The sequence below is a fragment of the Microtus ochrogaster genome, chromosome 7, assembly GCF_000317375.1.
Source record: "Microtus ochrogaster isolate Prairie Vole_2 chromosome 7, MicOch1.0, whole genome shotgun sequence".
Classification (NCBI taxonomy): Eukaryota; Metazoa; Chordata; class Mammalia; order Rodentia; family Cricetidae; genus Microtus; species Microtus ochrogaster.
The window spans coordinates 15,817,719-15,832,690 of record NC_022014.1 but is presented as its reverse complement, the minus strand read 5'-3'; the positions used below and the strand labels follow the sequence as shown (position 1 = coordinate 15,832,690).

At 45.2% G+C, this 14,972-nt stretch overlaps 2 protein-coding genes, 2 long non-coding RNA genes and 1 other non-coding gene across 6 annotated transcripts in view; 3 read left to right on the top strand and 2 right to left on the bottom strand.

Annotated features, from left to right (window-relative positions):
- Positions 1-1,110, bottom strand: part of LOC101991161 — a 6,363-nt gene extending 5,253 nt beyond the window's left edge. The window contains exon 1 of the long non-coding RNA XR_258320.2: positions 721-1,110. This is a non-coding gene — a long non-coding RNA (uncharacterized LOC101991161). The remainder of the gene's footprint in view (positions 1-720) is intronic.
- Positions 1,111-1,178: 68 nt separating this feature from the next.
- LOC101990976 lies at positions 1,179-4,052 on the top strand. The gene is made up of 2 exons (XR_258319.3): positions 1,179-1,582; positions 3,765-4,052. It is a non-coding gene; the product is annotated as an uncharacterized LOC101990976 (long non-coding RNA).
- LOC113456381 lies at positions 3,558-3,654 on the top strand. Its single transcript, XR_003377203.1, has one exon. It is a non-coding gene; the product is annotated as a Z30 small nucleolar RNA (small nucleolar RNA).
- Positions 4,053-4,331: 279 nt separating the features above from the next.
- Positions 4,332-8,183, bottom strand: Pex12 (peroxisomal biogenesis factor 12). The gene is made up of 3 exons (XM_005349364.1): positions 7,614-8,183; positions 6,786-7,339; positions 4,332-5,719 (listed from the first exon to the last, which is right to left on the bottom strand). The coding sequence occupies exons 1-3, from the start codon at positions 7,737-7,739 to the stop codon at positions 5,320-5,322; spliced, it is 1,080 nt and encodes a 359-aa protein (XP_005349421.1). The 5' UTR covers positions 7,740-8,183; the 3' UTR covers positions 4,332-5,319.
- Positions 8,184-11,547: 3,364 nt separating this feature from the next.
- The window catches only part of Ap2b1 (adaptor related protein complex 2 subunit beta 1), a 121,241-nt gene continuing 117,816 nt past the window's right edge, over positions 11,548-14,972 (top strand). For both annotated transcript variants that reach the window (XM_026780203.1, XM_005349362.2), the window contains exon 1: positions 11,548-11,666. The gene's annotated coding sequence lies outside the window, so the exon portion shown is untranslated. The remainder of the gene's footprint in view (positions 11,667-14,972) is intronic.

The window sequence follows — 14,972 nt, the reverse complement described above, 5'->3', positions numbered from 1 at the left end:
ATCTCTGTGAGTTCGAGACCAGCCTGGTCTACAGAGCTAGTTCCAGGACAGACTCCAAAGCCACAGAGAAACCCTGTCTCGAAAAACCAAAAAAACAAAACAAACAAACAAACAAAAAAAACCCCATATATTTCTGTCATTTTAAGCTACCAGGTTTGTGGTAATTTGTTAGGACCATCACCGGAAAATAAATCCTGGCTGGACAGTGGTGGTGCCTGCCTTTAATCCCAGCACTCAGAAGTCAGAGTCAGTCGGATCTCTGTGAGTTCAAGGCCAGCCTGGTCTACAAAGTGAGTTCCAGGACAGCTAAAGATACACAGAGAAGGGGCTGAAGAGATGGCTCAGAGGATAGGAGCACTGACTGCTCTTCCAGAGGACTCAGGTTCAACTCCCAGCACAGGGCAGCTCACACCTGTCTATAACTCCATTTTCAGGGGATATGACACCTTCACAAAGACATACATGCAGCTAAAACACCAATGCACAAACATAAAATAAAATACAGAGAAACCCTGTCTCGAACCCTCTCCCCACAAAGGAAAGAAAAGAAATCCTGTCCCTAAATTAAGTCAGTAAAGCGGGTGTGGTGGTGCATGCCTGTAATACCAACACTTTTGGGGGGGGGGGAGTCAGGAGGATCAAAGGTTCAAGACCAGCAACACCTATGCAGAGGTTTGAATGAAAATGGCCCCTATTACCCACGCCGACGTGATAGCTCACCTTCCAAATGACACTCGTTTCTGACTTCTGCGGGCTCTGCACTGACATAGTGCACAGACAAACACGCAAGGAAAACGCACATGCACAATCATAAATAATTGATTTAAAAAATTTTGTCTTTAAAAATGTTCAACATAGAGTTCTCTCGCCTCTCCCTTCCCCACTCTCTACCGAGGCAAGCGTAAAATCACTGTGCCTAACAGTCGCCAGGAATCCCATGAACAGAGTATTGTAGGGAGAAGAAAAACAGCATCACTCGCTCTCTGTACAGAACAACACAGCCCTAACTCGTAGACCACAGGCCCGGTAGCCTAGAAGGACCGGGAAGGCAGCCTCCGCCATTACGACAGCTCCACCCCTTGCCTTTCACCTCGCCCTTCGATTGGCTGCTCTTCATATCAGCCCCGCCTTACAGCTCTCACGTGGATCTCTGGTTGCCGCGGGATTGGCTGTTTAGTGCGCGTGGGGCTGTGGGAAGCAGACCGGCAGAGGAGCAGGGAGAGGGCGCGGGAGTCTTGTGTGGCCAGGTCGCAGTGTCCCAGAACTGGGTTCCGTCATCCTCTGCAGACGGGAGGTGTTTCCTGACAGTCTTGGGCCAAGACTGCGGAATGAGGAGTCCAGGCTGGGTGCCGGTTCAAGGTCCCACCTTGGCCTCAGTCTTCTTCCCCACCAAGGATGGCTTCTGTCTCTCGAAGTTGGTGGGGTTTGGACTTTATCTCTTTTTTGCTTTGAGGAGGTACTGTGTGTGAGCACTCGCTGGCCAGCAAAGGGATCTGTGCAGAGCGCCATGTGTTAGAAGATAGGCGAATGAGAGCTTGGAGATACCCGAGGTGTGGTCCTTGCCCGTGTGACCGGTTTGGAGGTAAGCTGGCATTATAAATTGTGCTACTTTTCTAATCGAGGACCATAGGGCTGACTGGGGTCATTTATTGTACTCAGGCTCGTAACAGTCAGCCTCGAAATCAGTGAGACGGGGCTGGTGGGGGAGATGGTGCTGGGGGGGGGGGTACTGGTGAACTGTTGCGTCTTTGGTGGGTGTTGATTGCTGTGATGGAAGAGAAAACTGTGGAGGTCAGAGGAAACTAAATAAGGCAGTTCAGGGCACTTAACAGAAAAGGAGATATCTGAGTAGCTCTAATAGTATACCCAGCCATTCTCACATGAAGAGCGGGAAGAAGCTTCAGGTGGAGTGTGTAGAGACAGAGAGCTAGGGAACGTGCTGGGCATGGCAGGAGCTTGAGTTCAGTTCCCATGTCTGTAGGGATCTTTAAGTGGAATTGGTTCCACGAACTTTGCTTCTGTAATTCAGAAGAAGGTCGGAGCCTTCCTTTGGGATTAATTGGGATAAAGCCTCAGTTCGGAGGGTCACAACTGGGGAGGCAGAACTGAGCTGGAGGAAGGGTTTCCATCGAAGGGAAGGCGCAAGGCCAAATTGAGTAGATCTAAGAAGTTACAGATAGTCTGGGTTGGGTGGTCTATAAGAGTTGTTAGGGTTATGCTATTAATTAGATAAGAATAAATGTGGATTAATTTGGATTTAAATTTTTTTTTTTTAAATGTAGGGTCTGTATTGCCCACGCTGGCCTCAAACTTGGGATTCTTCTGCCTCAGCCTCCCAAAGCAGTAGGATTTCAGGTGTATGCACCACTACACCTGGCTTGAATTTTGTTTTGTTTGGGGGTTGTTTTTGTTGTGATGGTTCTGGGACTTGACCTGTGGTTTCACTTGTGGTTTTGAAATCCCTTGGAATGCCAAGCAAAGAAATTTGGATTTTATTTCCTGGGCCATGGGGAGTAATTGGATGCTTGTAGCTGCTGAATCACACTTTTATAGGTTTTTGGTCTGTGTATATGTGTTGGAGCCCAGGGAAACTACAGACAAGGAGACCCATTGAATCACAATGTTGTCAAGGTGATGGGTTTAAAGTCAGTTATTGGTCCTATGCAAGAGGTACTAGTGTTCTTAAATGCTGAGACATCTCCCCGGTGCCAGCAGTTTCTCCTATGCAAGGAAAGGGCATGAGTTGAGAAGTTAAGAGGTAGGAAAATAGAAACCTGGCATTCAGACCAATTCTCTTCCTCATTCTGCTGTTAATTGCTATAGAGCGTTAGCAGAGCCTAGCCTCTCAGAGATTTTGAACTGAAATTAGAAGATTCTGATAGAAAAATTTGTGTTGAATAGTTTGTTCACTGTAGGTTTTCCTGCGCTGCTCAGGCCTCTAACTCCTGTGCTCAAGTGATCCTCCTGTCTGACCCTCTTAGAGTAGCTGGAACTACAAGCATTTTGACTATATTTTTTTTTATTTTTGATAGCAGCTGAATTCCATGTTAATTGATTTATAATTTTGTAGAGAATCTTTTCTACAGCTATTACTTTAAATTAGGCTATAAGTCTCTTCACAGATATCCCTAAGATTTTGTCCAAATAAGTGGAGATTGGACTCATTTAAATAACAAAAATTTTTGTTGTTAATTTGAGACAGGGTCTTGCTATGTAGCTCTGAGGGCTGTCCTGGAATTATGTAGACCGCAAACTCACAGAGATTCAACAGTCCTCTGCCTCCCAAGTGCTGAGATTAAGGGAGGCATGTACCACCATGCCTGGCTCTAAAAAAATTTCTGAGTGATGTCTCACTACTCTGTGTTGTGAAAACAGAAAAGCGCCCTGCCCACAAACAAAACTTAAGTTTTTATTTTTGTATAGCAATTACTTACCGCATAGCAGAAAGTATTTCTAAAAAAGGTCTAAGGAAAGTAGCTCTTTTGGTATGCAAGTCTAAATTCTTTTTGGGTATGAAAGTAGGCATCCTAGGTCACCCAGGGAGGTTAAATGAGATGATGCAATGATGAGTGAAGTATAGTCTGACCTGGTATTGCCATTGCTCCGGCACTGGCTCTGACCAGGGCATGATCCCTTAATCTTCTCTCTGAGCTGATTGTGCTTGTCCTGCCGCCAGGTGTATTTGAACCTGTGTGGATCCTAGCTTATGATATGTATTCTTCTGTAGCCTTGAATTACTGATACTTTCATGTTTTCCTTCTTAGGTCCAGGTGAGAAATCTCTCTCCAGCCCCCCAGGGTTGAAAACTTCATGGAGGATTCATCCTTTCTGCCCTGAATCGGAACCAATTCTTCATTGATTTATTACTGTATTAAAAGTGTTGTAATAAACAATGGTATTTGTTTGGGTTAGACCTTTATTATGATAGGTTTTACCAGAGCTTATAAAAGACCATGATCTCTCCTTCTGGTATATGTGAGCGTTAATATTTTTAGTCCACAGGATAGTCTGTCCATTTTAAAAGCTAATAAAGTTGTTTCATCTTCCTGGTGCCAGAGAATATGAGTCACAGTATTATACCAGGCATTTACAAATTATTTTCTTTCATCCTACATTAAAGATTTTTCAAAAGCCATTTCTTCATCAGCTTGTCCACCTACTGTCATAAGTTTCCCTAAATAGGCAACTGATCTGTTGTGTTTCTGGTAAATGCTATTTCATACAAGGCAGTATTATTGTTAGAACAGAATTTTTGTTCTGATTATTGGATTTGTCTTTTTAATAAGCAAAACTTAAATCAGTACAGGAATACTTCAAGAACTCAAAGGTGATCTGTATGAAAATTTATTTTAACCCCCTGAAGTAATCATGACAGCATGGAACAATTCTTTCTCAGAATCATGTATTGTTAAAATTTACTTAAATGTTTCATAGAAACTTTCATAATACCCAGGATGATTCATGTCAATTGAGCAAACTGTCAATTGAGAAAACTCCTAAGAGCAAGCGGAAAGCTTTTGCTCCTCATTGAGTATTCACTAGGTAAGCATTCGGTAAACATTCCGTAAGTATTTACTGCATCTCACCATTGCTTGCTAGCTTTCATTCACATGGAAACTTCCAGACTCCTCCCTATAAACAAGTCCCAAGAGAGACAGGTGTGGGCTTATGAAGGAATCTTCAAATGCTGATAATTAGCAGATGTTAGTAAGTCAAGGTATTTGGAAGGGGTTGTTTCTCTAAAATGTCCCTAAGTATTTCTAGAAAGAAGTCCGTGTTTCATATTGTATGTAGTCTGATGAAGACTTCACGCTACTTCTTCACGGGTAAAGAAATACCTTCTAAAGAGAAGGCCTGTTTACCAGACCTGTCGTGGAAGGTCTAACCTGGGTTTGCCCATGAGCTTGTGTCCTTGATCAGAGCCTCTCACTTCCATTTTACTTTTTTAACAGTCTCCCCCTGGTGGCCTTGAACTCAAAAATCCTGTCTCTGCCTCCTGGGTGCAGATATGACACATATTTCAGCTGCCACATTCAGCTGAAAACCCTCCTCTTGAGGACAAGCAACAACACTTAGGCTTTCTTTAATCCACGTCCACATTGGCCCTCACACCGCCTGTAATCCTGATTCTCCTGCTTAACCAGCTTGGTAGAGAGCAAAAAGTTAGGATCAAGTGGATATGTCCTTTTAAAGGAATCCATATAGTTACTGAGTATTACTGCAGTTATGAATTAGGGAAGTATCAATGTTTGCCACACTGAAACAATCTTGCGGCCTATGGTCCAGAACTTGAGCTGTGAGATACTCTGCTGATCTCGTTCAGTTCTCTGGAGAGTAGAGTTTAATTAGATGCTGGACTTCCGTGGGATAGCCTGTGATGGGGCAGGCTTGATGACTCCTCACATAATTAAATACACAGCGGTAACAGAACACATAGCCAGAGGTGGCAAGAACTGTATCATTCACCCGGGTTTTACGACAGAGCGGGCACACTGTCTTCATTTTGGGTAACAGGGGCGAATCCGGGTTGTAGTCTAGGTGTACAGGTGGCGGTGGGGTAGGCAGAGCAGTCAGTGATTTGATGGTTTCTTGGTTCTCAGAAGAGTACCACCAGTCAAGGAACTGCAGGAAGAACACCCCCACGGAAAGGCCAGTGGAGAGGGACAAGGCGACACCTCCCACAGCTTTCTTCAGAGCCGACTTTATCCTCTCACCAACGCTGTTGGGAAAGAGAGCAAAGGGCAGAGAAAATAGCTTATTTGGGTGTGGTCACAGTCACCAAGTGTAGTTCTAGGGTTTGGAGATGGAGCGCTCCTGGAATGGAGGGTCTGTTGAAAACAGTTCACTCTCATCAACTGCTAGGTGTACACCTAAGAAAAGCTTTATTGTATATTTGTGTCTGCTTGTCTATATGTGCATGCAGGTACCAGTTGGGTCAGAAGATCTGGAGTCACAGGCACCGGTGAGCTGCCAAATGTGGCTGCTGGGCATTGAACTCTGATCCTCTGGAAGAGCAAGCAGTGCATGCCATTCACACAACCACTGTGCCATCTCTCTAGCGCCCCCAGCTGCAACAAAAGATTAGGCTTTGATCTGAGGAAGGCATTAAAGATGAATTTATAGAATTTTAAGATGGAAGATAATTCACCAAGAAAAAGAAATATTTGACCTAAAAAGTAATTTATCGGCAAAGAGACGCATATATCTTTGAACTTGTGGGAGAATAAGCATTGATGGAGGTGGTGTAGCATCATGGATAAGAACATTTAAGCCAGGCGGTGGTGGCACACACCTTTAATCCCAGCACTCAGGAGGCAGGAGCAGATGGTTCTCTGTGAGTTCTAGGCCAGCCTGGTCTACAAGAGCTAGTTCGAGGACAATTAGGACTGTTTCACAGAGAAACCCTGTCTCAATAAAAGAAAAAAGAAAACATTTAGAATTGTATGTTCTGCATTGAGTCTTGGTTCTGCGTCTTCTAGCCATTGGTTCCCCCAACTATTAACTGAAGCCATTGCATTTAACTTAGCAGTCTGTGATGAGGCATAAGATAATGTACACAAAGTAAATACCTCCCATGGAGCCTTGCATACACCAGGCACGCAGCAAGGTGTACCTATTATGATGAGAAACATTACCCGAAAGGTGGTCCTTGTTTATGGATGTGAGGAGTGATTTTGCTATGACAATGTCATAGCAAACAAATGTCATCTGGCGCAAACCAGATGACTGACGTACAACTTTAAATCTTGTTAACGGAAGGGTTTTAGACAACGTTAAGGTCTTACCTTCTGACGGGGTCCTGCATCGCACTGGCTTCAGAGAGTCTGTGTGCAATAGCTTGCATGTCCTGAGCTGTCAGTCGACCTAGCCGAACTCCAGCCAGTTTCAGCAGGGGCGAGTGATGCTCCACTTTTCCTAGGATGTATCTAAGTTGCTGTGTAAGAAACCAGCCTTCCCAGGCCATATTAACAAACGGGTAGGCCGCCAGGAAGGCTCTGTAGAATCGTTTCCAGTGAGAAGAAGGGGGGTGAATAGAGTATTCGTCCTCCTCTCTCAAGCTGGAAGCCAGCTTCTCCAGCTTCACTTTCAGATAGGGGAGAAGAACTAGGAACACGGTGGACTTCCAAAGGTGCTCCCTGGGAAGCCCAGCGCTGGCCGGTCGCTGAAGCTGCTGTGAGCTCCCTGCTGCAATCCGCTTCAAGCCATAGAAATGTTCAGAAAATGAGGCACTGGTTCTGGAAAGGTAATGCTGCTGGAGTAGAAGGTCTAGCAGGGTGAAGATTTCGTCAAACCACCTCCAGAAGAAGCCATAGTGTGCAGGATTGGATTCTGCAAGAACCTGAAGCAAAAACAAGATTCATTTCAGGATCGTCTTCCGTTTGTGTTCACATTAGCTTATTCCTTCTAAAGTCAACACACCTAGCTGAAACAACTCGCTTTGGGGGTATAGCCTAAGCTCCCTGAGGTCCTAGAAATTGTACAGGGCTCTTTGGATGCAAATTAGGCCATGGATAGGAATGACACTTTGGTCATTGCAAACTCCTGACTACTAATAAGATGTTTTGAGTTGTAGCCACTCGTTCCTGAAACCTTTCAGAGGAGTAACACCTTACCTTGACCACATGCTGAAGAGCAGGTCGCACTGCTGTCATTAAACTGTCCTGCGCTACCACTTCAAAGATGGATGGATGGTCGTCCGCCACCGAAGCAGTTGTGATATGAGCCCCGTGCTCAGCCATAGTATCCTGTGTGTACTGGGAGTCACGTTTCCCACAAACACTCTAAGGAGCATGAACCTGATTTCTATCAAACGGGTGCTGAGTCTTAATCTTTCTGCATGGCACCCGAAACTCCAAATTTAATTTTACACGAGCAAACTCAACTGGGGTTTAAAAATAAAAATAAAAAAGACTTATGGAGGCCGAGGGGAGGGAGTCTCAAAATTGAGGGCTGTTAACTCCGAAGCTCGGGACGTGGCATGTGGGGGCTGGGGAATGACTTGTCAAATGCTGCACCTCACAGGGCAGACCGTGACTCGGAGCCAGGTGTGAGCCAAGGAACGTGTCGCTCGAGGTGCAGTTCGGAGCTGGGAAGCGCCCGTCCTTGCTTGCTGACCTCGGGCGCGGTGCTGAGGACCCGTGACGCCACCTGCGAAGGGAGGTCTAGGCTTTGTGACAGACGCCGCACCCGGAAACAGAAGCTCCGAGGACCTCCGCACAGCGGGCGGAAGACAGGCGCTCTAGCATCGACTGTGGCCCTGAGCCGGAACCAGGGAACTCTATGACCAACCGGGACTTCCGCTTCCGTCCTCCTGACTTTTAATGAGGCGACTGACTAGTGTGGTGGGTGGATTTGTTCCTGGTCATCTCTGCGCGGAGGCTTCGGTGGAGGGCCAAACTCCAGCCTCTCTGCAGAGCTGGGGCCCCTGCCCGACACCCCTAGCCACTGGCGATCAAGCCAGGGGGAAAAAATGAGCAGGTCCTTTCTGCGCAGACCCGACGCAGGTGGTGCTTAGTTCAAATTCTTCTATCTTCCCGAGAAGTTAGAGTCAGACTTTAACGTTTCTTATTGTCAGTTTTCAACAAGTTTCACTAAGATGAAAAAGTTTCTTCTTATCCACCAGAATTTAGAACGATTACTTTTCTTACTGGTAGCTTAGGCTGGTAGCTTAAATTGTCTTCCATGTGTAAAATGAAGTTACTACTCAAGACACATTCTGCTAGAAGAAATTTGTTCCTGACACTGTAGCAATCCTGATAGTCTAGCGGGAGCGGAGTTTTGATAGACTAGGGTACTTTTCGGTTTGTATACAAAAAGTAATCTGCCAAAGGGTTTGCAAAGTCCAGATTGTGTACTTTACTTCTTTTGAGTTGTGGGTGGAGGTTAATGGAATTTGGACGAGTTCAGCGTCTCCTGATAACTCCCAATTCCTTGGCTAAAAAGACCTTAGGACCTTAGAGTGTAAAAGTAGGCAATTGGTTTATACAATGAGAACCTTTTTAAGGTTGGGCTTAGTTGTTTCAATTTTAGAAGTTACATTTATAGTTCTTTACTAAAATAGTTGTCAGGAAGTGCAACTTTTGAATTACTAAAAGGTATTTTTTTTTAAAAAAATGTTTGTTTTAGCTTTAAAATGTTTCTTGCTGTGTACCTGTCCATGGCTGGTTTGGTAATCACTGTGTAGCCCATACTCACAAAAATAAGATAGCCCAAAAAGAACAGGACTATTTAACCATTTTAGAGTTCCATAGCAGGAATTAGCAAAATTTCATCCAAGTAACTTTGTTAAAATGAATGAGTATCAAGCGCCACTGTGCTGGTGAGTCCAGTTTTAACTGACAGGAAGTGCTGGCACCCACAGGTAATCTCAGCACCTGAGAGATTGGGCATTGAGATCTTATCTTGAAAAATGAAAAGGGGGAGAGGAAGGAGGAGAAAAAAGAAAATCCAGTTGAATAATCTTGGTTAAGAGTCTCATTTCATTCTTAGAGGAACAAGACATCTAGATGAGTGGATCTATGAAATTACTCTTTTAAAAGGAAGCTGATTATTACATGAGAAAATGAAGAGTTAAAAATAATATGTCATGGTTGGGGATATAACTCAGTGGTACAGTATTTGCCCAACATGTATGAAGCCCTAGGATCCATCCCCAGTTCTGAGGGAAAAAATGGTGTCGATTTTTATTTTACTTTGGTAATGTGCCAGGTTTTAGTAAACAAATAATACATCAAAAACCTCACTCTCAAATGTGTAGTTTAATAGAAGACACATAAGTGATTGACCTTTCTTTTAGAAGGCATTAAAGGCTAAGCCTGACCATCAGTTTTGGAGATCTTAAATATATAATAAATATGTACATAGGAAATTATGTAATAAATTCTCAGAAAATAGCTGTTATTCTTTTTAAAAAAAAAATGCTGCAAGATCCCCGCGCAGTAGGCAGCAGAAATGTTGTAGGTCCCAAATGGTGGTGGTGGGCCATGTGGTGGCAGGCAGCGGGTCCTGGGAGCAGCCAGTCCGAGGCAGAAATGGCGAAATGGCTGCCGGTTCCAGAGCGGTGGCAGCGGGCCATGTGGCGGCAAACAGCCCTGGAAGCAGCCAGTCCCAGGCAGAGACAGCTGCTGGTGCCAGAGCAGTGGTGGCGGGCCCCAGGCAGAGACGGCTGCTGGTTCCAGGCAGGGAGACACATGGCGGGAGGGCAGAAGACAGAAACATGGATAGACACGACATGCAGGGTGAGGTTGAATGTTTATTCAGGGGGTTATGGAGGAGGAAGGGTGAAGGGAGGGACAGAGAGAGAGGGAGAGAGAGAGAGAGAGAGAGAGAGAGAAGAGGAGAAAGAGACAGAGACTGAGAAGTGGGGAGAGAGGCAGAAGCGAAGCTGCCTCTCTGAGAGGAAGACGGAAAAGAGAGAACCAGCTCAGGCCGGAAGCTGAAGATCAGCCTGCCTCAGCGGATGGGGAGGGGAATGGGTGTGGCTTGTCTCTTAAAGGGACCAAAACCATAACATTCCCAGGTCTTCCTTATAATAAAAAGCACATCAAGGAAGCAGAAAAGGGCCCAAGATGGCTGCGGGCGGGCAGGTCAGAGGTAATGGGAGTGGGCGTGGCTTGTCCCTTAAAGTGACAGGAAAGCACAACAATAGCTAACTTGATTATACTTTTGTTTTTTCATTTTTGTTTGTTTTTTGAGAAAGGGCTTCTCTGTGTAGCCCTGGCTGTACTGGAACTCATTCTGTGGACCAGGCTTGCTTCGATTTCTGTGAGTTCGAAGCCTGCTTGCTCCACAAAACGATTTTCAGGACAGCTAGGACTGTTACAAAAATAAAAAAGTTGGATTTCTATAGTAGTCCTTAGTAAATATTTGTTTAATGGTGAAGTGAGAGAAGCCAAAAGCAGCAGGGCAGAAGAGCCTCTAAGGTATATAGATTCAAAGTTCAAAAAAGATTAGTTCCAGCACGCTAGAGGCAGAAGCAAGAGGGGCTCCAGTTGCTGGCTACCCTGAACTACATCGTCTGACACGTGTTTCTTGTTTTTAAAGCTAGCTTACACCACTTAAGTACCAAGATGAAGGACGTGAGCAGGGTGGGGTGGGGTGGGGCACTATTAAGTTTCCCCAGTGATATTCAATATGGAGATTCCAACTCAGCTCTGAATATTTCTTAGACTCTTTAAGTCGCTATCTCCTAGTTCCTCTGGTCATGTAGTCAGTTGGTTTCTATAGCCTACAGACTTCTGAATCCGACATATTACCTGAGGTTTGTGTTTAAGAAAATAGGGTATCCCACCCAGACTTTACAAAATTCTTGTTTACGGAAATAAATGCCGAGAATATCCACTAATTCAGCATATCCTTTGGGAAAGCCACTTTGGCTTTCAAAGCCTTCGTCGACAGACACTTCCCTGACCCAGAGATAAGGAAACCTTTCCGTTGCCGGGGCAACAGAGACACAGCCTGGTGGTTCGGTTCTTCCGCGCACCCGGATGACGTCACGCGGCGAGATTCTCTTATGCCAAAGCTTCCGGCCCACCATCTTTGTCCCTGGCAAATTGGGTTTTGCGCAGTGGCTTAGATCTAGAAAGAATCGTGACGCGCAGGAAACCGTTAAACCACCACCCGGGCTGTGCTCTCCGGCTGCCGCCGCCACCCCGCCCTTGCCTCCGGTAAGTTCAAGGCGGCTGGCTTTGGGGTGTGTCCCTGACTGACTGGAGGTGGTTGTGAGGGAGGGGAACCCTAAGCCCGGTCGTAGGCGCGGGAGGAGAGATCCGCGGAGCGTGACGGTTGAGGATGGAGGGAGTCCTCGGTGTGACCGTTGTGAGGGGGAAGCCTGGAGAAAGTGCCTCCTCCGCGGTGGCCGTGGTGGCCCGGTCGGGTGCAGCAGCTGGTAGTTGGGGGCTCCGGAGTGCCCCGGTGGGAGAGGGCTGAGGCCGGGGTGTGGCGGCTAGCGGCTGGAGGCCGAGGCAGAACCTCCCTGCTTTCCCGTTTGTCATCTGTTCATTGAGAAGCCGGGACGTGTCCCGCACAGCAGAAGGAGAAAGGATTCCCTCGAATGTTTGGCCACGGAAACCGCTCTTGTCGCCCGTATTTGGGGTTTAGAGGCACCTCTCCCTACCTGCTGAAAACTGAACAGATTTCCAGAGTCTTACTGGTAAAGAGAAAAGGGGGCTAAATGTACTTCGAGGAAGGAAGGTGAAACCTGTGTAATTGACCCCCTGTGTGAGAGGGGGCAATCTTAGTGCGAAATTGTTGGTTTTTTTTCCCCCCTTTTCTTCCCTGTAGTTATCAGGAGCATTCTAGTTTGAGCAAGGTTGTAAATGCTACTATAAGTGAAAAAACTGGAATTTCTTGCTATTTCTTTATTCTTTAAATTCACAGAATGCATTAGCTTTCTGAGCACCCTTTAGGGGAGGGCTCCTATAAAACTCAGGTTATTTACTTCATTATGAAGTAGCATAAATGTGTCATGGATGCTTCATTGAATTTTTTTTTTTAACTTTTAGAAGGGAGAGGGTTTTTGAATCGCCAAACAGTTTTGCAACCATTGTGGTTTAAAAGACAAAGGACACACAATAAGTTCAGAAAGGCAAGTTGACTTCGAAAGTGCTCTCAGTGAGGAGCACTTAAATTATTAATTGTAGTTGTGCTTAGCCTTAGGGTGCACTTACAGAGTAATAATAGAAAGCGGCAGGTGAAGGCGGTGCAGGGAGGGTAACACAGCTCAGTGGTGACTAAGTGAGGTGTAAAACCGGAGCTGGTCGCGAGTGTCTTGCAGGGCAGACTCCCGAGAAATGAAGGGGAGTGTGTTCTGCAAACAGCCTCCCTAAAGGTGGGTGATTAAACTTAATATGAAACAAATGTTTTGACCAATGAGGCCTCAAAGAAGTTCCCTTACATCCCTTTCTTCTGAAAAGGACCATCATTTTAAACTGTTATGCCTTAGGCCCAAGTTCGAAGCAAGTCAGACAAGGAATATTCAGAGAGGACACCATCCCCTTTTTTCTTTCCTCCCAGGCCTGTTTCCCAAAATACCTTGGCATTTTCATAATTATTGGGCTTCTTTATGTATAATGCTATATTAATGAATTAACTTACAGTTTTTAAAATAGAAACCGGAGATGAATCTGGCTTTTACGTCTTATTTCTGATAAGGTATTTAGTCTGAAGTGCTGTTGTCCTTGTGCTATTGGCCGTTTGGCCATATAGGATCTTTCCACCTCAACCTTGTAAGCAGAGGTTGCCGGAATGACGCTTCTGCTTTACAGTTCCCCGAACTTTGGCTGGTTAGTGACTTTATATGCAAAGAAGGGCATAGTCGCCTTGCCGATGCTAGTGTTAGTTACCATTTCCCAGAGAACCATTTGAAATTAAGACCTTATTAACTTTTTTCTGACCTTATTATACTCAGCCTATTAATCTTATTTCAATGTTGAGTTTCTCTTTTGGGGACTTGGAGGAAGGGAAGGAGGGAGGGACTTTGACAATCTATATTTGGCAGAAACTAGGTTATGCTGCTATAGATTATAGCCGTGTACAGGGAGGCCTGTGAAAGGCATTGGCATCACAGTGCGGGCCAGGACAAATGCAGGTGATTACATGCTTTGCCTGGTGACTGCTTTGTTCTCTACCAGTGTCCCTAGGTCACACCATTAATCAGCTAGTGACTTTTCAGGCTTGACGTTGTTTAAGTTCCTATGAGTTCAGATTCCATTGTGGCTTGCTTATTTCTAGGGGTTTCCTGAAAAGCAAAGATTTACTTCAGTAGGAGTTTGAGTTTTGAAGCACTAGGCAGGTTGTACTATCTCCAGCTCCCGTCCTGGCTCTTTTTCTGTGGTTTCTTTTTTTTTTTTTTTGGTTTTTCGAGACAGGGTTTCTCTGTGGCTTTGGAGCCTGTCCTGGAACTAGCTCTGTAGACCGGGCTGGTCTCAAACTCACAGAGATCCACCTGCCTCTGCCTCCCGAGTGCTGGTATTAAAGGCGTGCGCCACCACCGCCCGGCTGTGGTTTCTAATATAGGCATATTAGATCCAGTTTTCATATCTTTGGAGAAGCTGGTGTGTGTATCTGGCTAGTACTTGGGCTATTTCACTTAAAAATAGGTATATTTAACTATTTTGAATTGAAAGTTACAGTGACATTACAGACATTAAGGTTCTGCCATTACTACCGCTTCTCATTTTTTTTTTGGTTTTTCGAGACAGGGTTTCTCTGTGGCTTTGGAGCCTGTCCTGGAACTAGCTCTGTAGACCAGGCTGGTCTCGAACTCACAGAGATCCGCCTGCCTCTGCCTCCTGAGTGCTGGGATTAAAGGCGTGCGCCACCATGGCCCAGCTCGCTTCTCATTTTTAATTAAATATTTAATATTCATATATGTATATATTGTGTTTAGATCCAGTCTACCCCGATTCCTTCCTTTCTACTTCTTTGCTTTTGTTTAGACTATTTTCATTTTTTTTTCCCTTGGAGGTTTTTTGTTTTTGCTTTTTCTTAAGGCAAAGATAGACTTGTCCGCAGGATTCTTTGCCTATATGAGGGAATTGTTTCATCATAATTGTTTACCATAGTGTCAGTTAAGTGAGTGATGTATTTCCCTGCTTATTTTTCTCTTTTTAAATTTTTTCTTTTTTCTTTTGATGGAGCAGTCTTATGCCTGCTAGGTAAGCACTCTACCGTTGAGCCATATCCCTGTTCTGAATTGGTGCTGAGGCCTGAGCATGGGGTTTCCCATGTATTGAGCAAGCCCTCCACCTCTGAGCCCTTCTTTATTTATTTTATTTTGTGTATGAGTATTTTGGCCACATGTAGGTCCATATAGCACTTGTGTACTCAGTGCCCCCAGAGGCCAGGAGAGGGCCTTTGGTCCCCTGGAACTGAAGTTACAGATACAGTTGTGAGCTGCCAAGTGACAAAACCCAGATCCTCTGAAAGAGCAGCCAGTGCTCTTCACTGCTGAACCACCTCCAGCCTTATTT

What these genes read in the sequence shown, in the direction of transcription:
- Pex12 (XM_005349364.1), bottom strand. Translation starts at nt 7,739, where the DNA reads ATGGCTGAGCACGGGGCTCATATCACAACTGCTTCGGTGGCGGACGAC. An exon ending in CTCTTCAGCATGTGGTCAAG is followed by an intron (nt 7,340 to 7,613) that starts GTAAGGTGTTAC and finishes TTTTTGCTTCAG; the next exon opens with GTTCTTGCAGAATCCAATCC. An exon ending in ATGCAGGACCCCGTCAGAAG is followed by an intron (nt 5,720 to 6,785) that starts GTAAGACCTTAA and finishes CTTTCCCAACAG; the next exon opens with CGTTGGTGAGAGGATAAAGT.